Source organism: Camelus dromedarius, chromosome 36 (assembly GCF_036321535.1).
Source record: "Camelus dromedarius isolate mCamDro1 chromosome 36, mCamDro1.pat, whole genome shotgun sequence".
NCBI classification, from domain to species: domain Eukaryota; kingdom Metazoa; phylum Chordata; class Mammalia; order Artiodactyla; family Camelidae; genus Camelus; species Camelus dromedarius.
The window spans coordinates 10399782-10408526 of record NC_087471.1 but is presented as its reverse complement, the minus strand read 5'-3'; the positions used below and the strand labels follow the sequence as shown (position 1 = coordinate 10408526).

Below are 8745 nucleotides of genomic sequence, written 5' to 3'. Positions count from 1 at the left end.
ACACAGTAAGTAACCCAACACTGAAGACAGGTCTTGACTCCAGACCCCACAGTCCTCTCACAATGCTACCTCCTTTCAGGGTCACCTCTGGGGAGCCCTGCTGGGGTGGCGCTCAGTAATATATGCGGATTGAAGTCTAGGATCTAGTCAAGCCTTATGGCTGCCCCGTTTTATACAGCAGGGTGTGTCTAAGCCGAATCTGCTCGCTCATTTATTCATTCACTTATCTGGCAGTTCCCGAGTGCCTACTGTGTGCCAGCACTGAAGTGAGAGCCAGGGAACAGCCCTACTCACTCGAAGCCGCGTCACGCGGAGCTGCCGTCTGAGCAAGGGGTTTGCGTCTTCGAGGGACGAGGGACGAAGGACGAGCTCCTAGCCCGCCCAGAACCCGCAGCCCTGTCTACCCTGGGGTGTCAGGAGGAGAGGAACTCGGAAGCTACCAGTTCGGGCCAAAGCCTAGGGGACGCGGGAGGGGAGGGCCGGAACGGACTTCTCAGAGGACTCCGCTCTGAGAAGCAGGACTGCTGGTCGGAGAAGAGAAAACAACCATGAGAAAGGAATTCCGTGAGAGAAGGGCTAGCGGCCGGGACACAGGAGACTGGGGTGGGGTGGGGTGGGAATGGGGGTGTGAGGAGAGAGAAATCAGATGGCAGGCAGATAAGGGAGAGCTGAGAGCCAGGGAGCTGCGGGGCGTCGAGGGGGCCCCCGGGTGGGCGCTGCGAAGAGCCCGATGCGTGATGCGGCCCCTGCCCTTAGCAGCCTCTATGGCCGCCCAAGTTGGCTGGGGGGGAGGTTGTCGCCTCCCGGGTCATTTTAGGCAAGCAGTAGGTGTGTTCTGTTAAGAACGGTTCACAGGCTACTCTGGGTTGGGGTGGGGGATGGGGGAAAAGTCTCTCGCGCCCGGGCTTTCCCAGCGAAACCTGTTTGGCCTCGGTTCTCCGTAGGATTCCACGCGCGGGGGGAGCTGGCGGATCCTGGCCCGCGGAGGCCGCGCGGCCAGTCAGGCCGAGGGGCCCGTCCGGCTCCCGCTCCCGGGCCTGGTGACTGCGGGCGGCGTCCGCCAGCCGGCCGGAGGCACCTGCGCCGGGAGCGGGCCGGACGAGGGGCGGCCGGGCGCGGATCCCCTGGAGGGACCTGGGAGGCGGAGGGGCGGGCCAGGGGCGGGCACGGGGAAGCGGCCCTCCCTCCCGTCTCCCCTGCCCGCAGGTCGGAGCGGGGACGCGGCGGCCCGGGACGCAGGAGGGGGCCGCGCCGAGAAGGAGGGAGGGGCCGCGCCGCCTTCGAGAGTCATTGGAGGACGCGGCCGCCCGAAGCTGATAAATAAGGGGCCGGGCCGCGGCTGCGGGCCAAGTTGGACGCCCCGACCGGTGCGAGGGCCAGGTCAGCGCCGGCCCGACGACGCGAAGCGAGGCGACCCCCGTGCGGCCATGGCCTCGCTGCTGGGAGCTTACCCGTGGCCCGAGGGGCTCGAGTGCCCGGCCCTGGAAGCCGAGCTGTCGGACGGGCTGTCGCCGCCGGCCGCCCCCCGCCCGCCGGGGGACAAGGGCTCGGAGAGCCGGATCCGGCGGCCCATGAACGCCTTCATGGTGTGGGCCAAGGACGAGAGGAAACGTCTGGCGGTGCAGAACCCGGACCTGCACAACGCCGAGCTCAGCAAGATGCTGGGTGAGTGAGCGGGCGGGGCGCGCCCCGAGGTCGGCGGGACGGGGCTGGCGGCTGGAGGCCGGGCGGGGGCCGCGCGGGGGCGGGTGGGACAGGACCCGGCGCGGGGGCCGCACGGGCGCGCGCCGTGCCCGTGAGGTTGGGCATCGGGGCCGGGGTGGGGTGAGTGTGCGCGCGGGGGCCGGGATTCCCAGCAGGGACACCTGGAGGAAGCCCAGAGTGAAACGGCGCGGTCCGCCGAGGTGGCCGGGGAGGCCCGTTCGCGAGGACCGGAGCTGAGTTAGGGGCCCCGGGGCACAGGCGGGGCCCCGCAGCGGCCGGGCGACCGGGACCCGCGCGCACCGACGGGCGGGGACGGAAACGCCGAGGCCGGGTAGAATGGGCGTCTGCTAGCAATACCGGAGCGGGAAAACCGTCATTCCCTGAACTTCACCACCAGCACAATCAGAGGGAGGCTGGAACTATCACTAACGAATATTCTTGATCTTGGGGGAACGCATTGCTGCTTTACCTTAATTATTAAACCAACAGCAAAATTGACTTGATTTCGAACCTTCATTTCGCAATCGCAGGAGTGTAGAAAATTTGCTTCGGATGCTTAGGACGGCCGATGAGGGTTTGTCCTGCAGCTCGGCTGCTTCCCAAGGGCTGCTGAGCTGTCCCAACCCATGCGGCCCGACTGGGGACAGGGACGAGCCAGGCCAAGGAGCCTAGAGAGAGGATGTTCCTGGAGTTCCTGTCGGGGTTTCTCCTCTCTCCCTTGTCAGGAGCTGAGCACTTTTCAGCTCCACCCAACTCCTAACCTCTTTGCCCTTCACCGTGGTTTTTATTCATTTTAACCCGTGGGAACCTTTCAAAGCAGGCGCCAAGCCCAGTGAGAAGGCCCAGTGTGTGGGCACTCCAGGCTGACCCTGCCCTCTCCAACCCCACCCGGCCCAGATTGGAACATTTTTCCGTTGGAGCGCCAGGCTTCTTCCCCAGATCGGTAGTGAGGGCGGACCTCCATCTTTGTGCTCTCCTGCAGAGGGCCTGCCTGCAGTTAGATGCCCTTTCAAAGCCACTGATGGAGTACTGGTTTCAGAGAGCCTCCTACCTATGGCCCAGTCCGCTGGCTAGCTGTGCCTGGGGTGAATGAGTGGGCCAGTGTCTTAGCGAGCCCCTTCCCACACAGAAAAATATTTAAAATTATACTTTATACTGTGTTGGCATAAAGACAAATATATTAATATGTTCAATAATATAAAACATTTTTCTTGCAACTGAAAGTCCATATTTTTCTTCAGATTTCTAAAGAAATGAGAATACTTTTTTTTTTGTGGGTCCCTGAAAGTTTTTTTGGTGTCCCCCAGTCACCATGCCAGGAGGGAGCAGGCCCAGCCTGGGGCAGAGATCTCAGGCTGGGGAGCCTTGCAGGATGGGGGCTGCCTGCTCCCAGAGAAAGGATAGGAGAAGGGACCCAGTTGACAGACACCTCCTGTGAGCTGATTCCTGCTGGCAGCTGGCACTTGGGCTTCCAGAAGTTACAGTGCATTATGCAGGAAAGACGCTTGTTGCTTTCTGCTTAGCCACACAGCCCCAGGCACTGGGCAAGGGAAACCAACATGGTGTTGCTTTGAAAAATGCAGACTTTCTAAACCTGCTCATAGAGGGGGCAGCAGGATGGTCTGCGTCCACCCCCTGGGATCATGCCCAGCCTTTTCCTTTCTGACTTAGGGAAGGGAAAGGGCTGAATGTGGGAATCCAAACTTTTTGACTTTTAGCTTTCCAATCTTTAACATTAAAAACCTCACCCAGTAGCACTCATGTTTTTAGTATATTATGAATGAGAAAGCATGTAAAGACAGTTATACATTTGGTGGTGTTTAAAATGAACCTCTGTTTTATGAATACTACAATATCCAGGTACACTTAGAAACTAGGGTCACACTGCATATTCAGTCCACAGTCAGGGTGTGGGTGAGTCTGGATCTTGGGCCTCTTGCAACAACTTTGTGGCCTCAGCCACAGGCTGGAAACTGGTGACCAACCCCAAATCTGGAGTTCCTGACACGTTTCAAGTTGCCCTTTTAAATGAGAGCTAATTATATTAATTGATAATTCTGTCAGAATAGTTATAAATTTTCATCCAAAAGGTAGAACGCATTTAATAAGGGCCCTCCTGCAGCCCCTTCTGCGGGCCTGGCACTCAGGGCCAGCCAGCACCTGCGCCGAGGGGCCGAACACACGGCTCTGGACGTGGCCCTCTGCAGAGTGCTCTGAGTGGGAGATGTGGCCCCTTTCCTTCCAGGGCTTAGCAGAGGGCCTGCGCTCTGGGCAGGTCGGTCTCAGACTTCAGGATACAGTAGAGTCATGGGGGAACTTGTCAAGTTGTAGAATCCTGAGTCCACCCTAGGAGGTAACAATCTAAGGGGCCCCGAAGTGACCTTCAGAAAACCTGCAGCAGGGAGAATGTGCAGTGTACTTTGAGAGAGAAAGAGACACTAAGGTGATTTACAAAACAACACACAAGTGAGTGAGGATGAATAGAAAACACAAGTGAACCCAGCATCTTTGCATCAGTGGGACACAAGCATGGGATGCTTCTTTAGGAGAGAGTTTTGAGCTCAGAGGCATCGGGGAATTAAGGGATTTGCTCCTGTGTAGAGGTGACCCCTGCCATGGGCAGAAGGCCCTAAATAGACGGCTGGAAGCTGTCTGGTGTGTGTGCGTGTGTGCATGTGTTGCAGGCAGCTGCTAGCATTCTGGTCACAGACAGGTCTTCACGCAGTAGGGTCCTATTTGACCTTCAGATATAAGGGCTAACCCTCTGTTGCCCTGAGTGAGATCCTCTAATTTACATCCATTTGTGAAACTATGGACTGGGCGTGAGTTCCTTCACAAGAAGGCCTGCGAGATTTATGCCACAAATAAATATTACAGCATCACTTCCTTAGAGGCGGCTGTAATCAAGGAAGGCAGAGTTTTCATTAAGATGCACAAATGATTAGAATTGACCCTGGGAGGGGAAAGGGAACCCAAATCAATGTTGGAGTCGTTACATACTTTTGTCCTGTCGCTGACATTGGGCCAGGTGGGCCTTTCACTGTGCATCCCGCACTGTCTGTACCTACATCTGGTGGCTTTGATGTAGGAGGTGCCCTGGCTGTGTGTGTGATTGGCAGGAGCGCTTTGGGGCGTGGAAGCGGGAGAGGTTGGCTTGGCCTTCCTGAGCGCACAGGACATGGGCTGGGGAGAGGCGCGAGGAGTGCCGTGAGTCCTGCGCGGGGGGCCGGGGGGGCCAGAGGCGGCCAGCGTGTGCATGCATGATGCTTGGAGGCCCCAGTCCGAGACAGGTGCGTGGGCCGCCCTAGCCGCGCAGGTGCTGAACATGGCCTTCTCTGACTTGTGTGAGCAGGAAAGTCGTGGAAGGCGCTGACGCTGTCCCAGAAGAGGCCCTACGTGGACGAGGCGGAGCGGCTGCGCCTGCAGCACATGCAGGATTACCCCAACTACAAGTACCGCCCGCGCAGGAAGAAGCAGGCCAAGCGCCTGTGCAAGCGCGTGGACCCCGGCTTCCTGCTGAGCTCGCTCTCCCGCGACCAGAACGCTCTGCCCGAGAAGCGGGGCGGCGGCCGGGCGGCGCTGGGGGAGAAGGAGGACCGGGGTGAGTACTCCCCGGGCTCCGCGCTGCCCAGCCTGCGGGGCTGCTTCCATGAGGGCCCGGCCGGCGGCGGCGGCGGCGGCGGCGGCACCGGCACCCCGGGCAGCGTGGACGCGTACCCTTACGGGCTGCCCACCCCGCCGGAGATGTCGCCCCTGGACGCGCTGGAGCCGGAGCAGACCTTCTTCTCCTCCCCCTGCCAGGAAGAGCATGCGCACTCCCGCCGCATCCCCCACCTGCCCGCGCCCCCCTACTCGCCGGAGTATGCCCCCAGCCCCCTCCACTGCGGCCACCCCCTGAGCTCCCTGACCCTCGGCCAGTCCTCAGGCGTCTCTATGATGCCTGGCTGTCCCCCGTCCCCTGCCTATTACTCCCCTGCAACCTACCCGCCTCTCCACTCCAACCTCCATGCCCACCTGGGCCAGCTCTCCCCGCCTCCCGAGCACCCCGGCTTTGACGCCCTGGATCAGCTGAGCCAGGCGGAACTCCTGGGGGACATGGATCGCAATGAGTTCGACCAGTACTTGAACACTCCCGGCCACCCAGACTCTGCCGCCGGGGCTGTGGCCCTCAGTGGGCAGGCCGCGGTCTCTCAGGTGACACCAACGGGCCCCACGGAGACCAGCCTCATCTCCGTGCTGGCTGATGCCACGGCCACGTACTACAACAGCTACAGCGTGTCATAGAGCCGGGACAGCCAGCCTGGCCCTGCCTCGCAGCCGTTTCTCCTTCCCGCGCTGAGCGGAGCGGATGCGCAGCGCCCCGGGGCGGGCAGGTCTGAACTGCCGCTCGCGGAGCCGCTCTGCGGATCCCAGGGCCCCTCCGCCCCCTTCCCCGCCTGCCCCGCCCCCTGCAGCCTGCATTTCGAGTTATATTCCTTCAAGTGAGTTTTCACCGGCTACACCGTGGAAATAAGGCACGGTCGTTGCTGAAAGACGGTGTTTCCCGGTAGAATTTTCACTGGCCTCTCCTCCCCCATCCTCAGACCGGAAACAAGTTGGGGAAGAGCCCAGCAGCATTCGCGCCTCTCCTGCTTCTGACTCAGCCGCAGGGGGTTCAGCCGTCCTGACCTGTGGGTCTTCCAGGTGAGGGGAACCCGGGCTAAGACTCAGGGGACCCAGGATGCGATCGCAATTCTGCCTCAGGGGGCTGGAGGCAATCCGACTCATTTCTTCTCCCTTTCCAGCCCGTTCCCCCGTCTGTAAAGTGAGGGACAGACATCTGCTCCAGGTCACTTCTGCTCCAAGGTTTTCTGATTTAAGGTTCTCTCAAGGCTAACAGGAAAATGAAGTTTGCCTCAGTGAGCTCATTAATGTGCAACCTGGCGACAATTCGTGCACAGCCCAAGGATACCAGGCTTTGCTGCACTTGGCCTGCCTTCCAAAAGGATCATAGTCTTCCAAAAGGAGGCTTTTCCAGTTTGAGAAAAAATACGCATCTTGATTTGGGAAATTAACCACTGAGCTTAAATGCATCACTGAAAATGAGATTAAATTCATGCTGATCTTTTAAGAAAAAACCCGTATTTTTAAAGATAAGTTCTTTTTTATTACACATACATTTCAAGAGAATATACACAGCCTGAATATATACAGTGTGTGTGGGACACACAGCACACACACCTTCATGCACCGTCTGGATCAGAAACTCCTGCTGGTATTAGCAACTTCTTGTCAACCCTCTGTGCCTAACCACCCAAAGAGCAGGGAACTGGAACAGAATTTCAGCACAGTACCATCGCTTTCCTCCAATCTGGATGTGTTGATTTCTTGAGCAAAGCTTCATCACACTCTCCCGTCTACAGGTGCAAAAGGAACTTCTTTCCCACTGTCCCCATCTCCCTTTCTCCCTTCCCTGGAATTTCTTTTTTCTCTTCTCCCCTGCTCTTCCTTCACCCCTGAATTGGCCACTAATTCAAAGATCCCTTGACTTTAAAAATCCCAGGTGTGTTTCCTATGGCTGAGATGGAAATTTGTTCTCCTTAGCAGCCAGCTGGTCCTTCAGGTAATATCTTCAGCCAACACATCAAAGCAACCTCCCCTTTGTTGTATTTACTTCCCAAAGAACAGAAATGCACTGTGATTCAGAAAATGTTTCTGAGCCCTGACCCCACCCCCTGAACATTTCCATCCTTCCCCCAAACCTCCTTTGAAGGACCATACCTATCAGTGAGCTAAAAGACAGTTGTATTTTTGATTTCAGCATATTATTGCCTGTATGAAATATGCGTTTTATATATTCTCCTATTATTTTCACCTTATATTTTGTATTGTTGAAAGATCCCTTTTTTTTCCTTCCAAGGAGTCCTCCTGTAAAATCACTTATCAGACATGATTAATCTTTATGCTATTACTGTATATAACATTTGGTAATAAATAGTAAATCATGGACAATATGATTGGTGCAGTCCAGAATGTGTGTTGGTAATCTTGTAAAACATTCTCACAGACATTAAGCTAAACTGTTCCATTTTCTGTAAGAACTACACATGCTTTGGAACGGTTGTAGATATTCATTTGTCTAAAATATTTAATTTAAATAAACGTTTTTGTACCGTGACCATTCTATCATTTGAAACATAGTTTTGCAAGAAGAAAAAGTTTTCCAGTGGGGCGTAGATACGATGCCCAGCGCTACTTACAGTGTTGGTCAAAATGTTTTTATTTTAAGAAGTTATCTTGTAGGAGTGGTTGATTTTATTTTATGAGTGACGATAGAAAGATAAAGCCTAATTTTACACCTTAGAAACAGTATGTTGTTGTCACTGACACTGAAAGGAAAGACAAACTCATAGCCTACTTGCGAAACAGTTTTCTCCTCAGGAGGGATGACTTCATACTTGTAAAGTGGGATGAGGTGATTACCAGGCTGTCTGGAGAGAGGAAGTTTAAGTTCTGCCCAATTATTCGCTCACTGAAGGCTACTGCATTTCTCCTTCTTTTTGAAATAGTCTTTCTAAGAATCTTTACTGAGCATTTCTAGATGTAGTACCACAAGAACTGTGGGTTCTTGATACCCCATGGAGGGTTGTGGAGAAGACAGGGGAGCACGCGGATGCGTAACTGAAGGATGTAATATCATGCGAGGGTAGAAATAAAATTCCAGCCAGAAAGTGCCCAGAAAAAAACCCTGATGATTACTCAGTCCCCATGCGGGTCACCGTGTCTAGCTTCTCTCCGTGGGGAAGCGGTCGTAACTTGTTGAAGTCAAGAGTAGCCTTGTGTTCTACCAGGCCCTCTGGGCCAAGGAGGGGTCTTGGGACGGCCCAACTGGGCATACGTTCATCCTGCAAATCTGATCATAATCTCTAGTCGTTACTTTAATAGCACTTTATAGGCAGAGGGAGTTTTACAGCAAGTTTTATGATCTGTTTCTCATCCACAGCCCCAGGTGGGGCCCGTCATCTCTCCACTCCATTGCACAGCGAGGGACACTGAGGCCCA

The 8745-nt window shown here is 55.7% G+C and overlaps 1 protein-coding gene across 2 annotated transcripts; it reads left to right on the top strand.

Annotated features, from left to right (window-relative positions):
- Window positions 1-1288: 1288 nt before the first annotated feature.
- On the top strand, window positions 1289-7697 carry SOX7 (SRY-box transcription factor 7). 2 transcript variants are annotated; one of them, XR_010379208.1, is made up of 3 exons: window positions 1289-1665; window positions 5057-6387; window positions 6489-7697. XR_010379208.1 is itself a non-coding variant. In XM_031442123.2 (2 exons), exons 1-2 carry the CDS (start codon window positions 1428-1430, stop codon window positions 5986-5988), a joined length of 1170 nt encoding a protein of 389 aa, XP_031297983.2. In that variant the 5' UTR covers window positions 1289-1427; the 3' UTR covers window positions 5989-7697. The 2 variants fall into 2 exon arrangements, 1 of the variants encoding a protein (XP_031297983.2); XM_031442123.2 differs by having other exon boundaries at window positions 5057-7697.
- Window positions 7698-8745: the final 1048 nt, after the last annotated feature.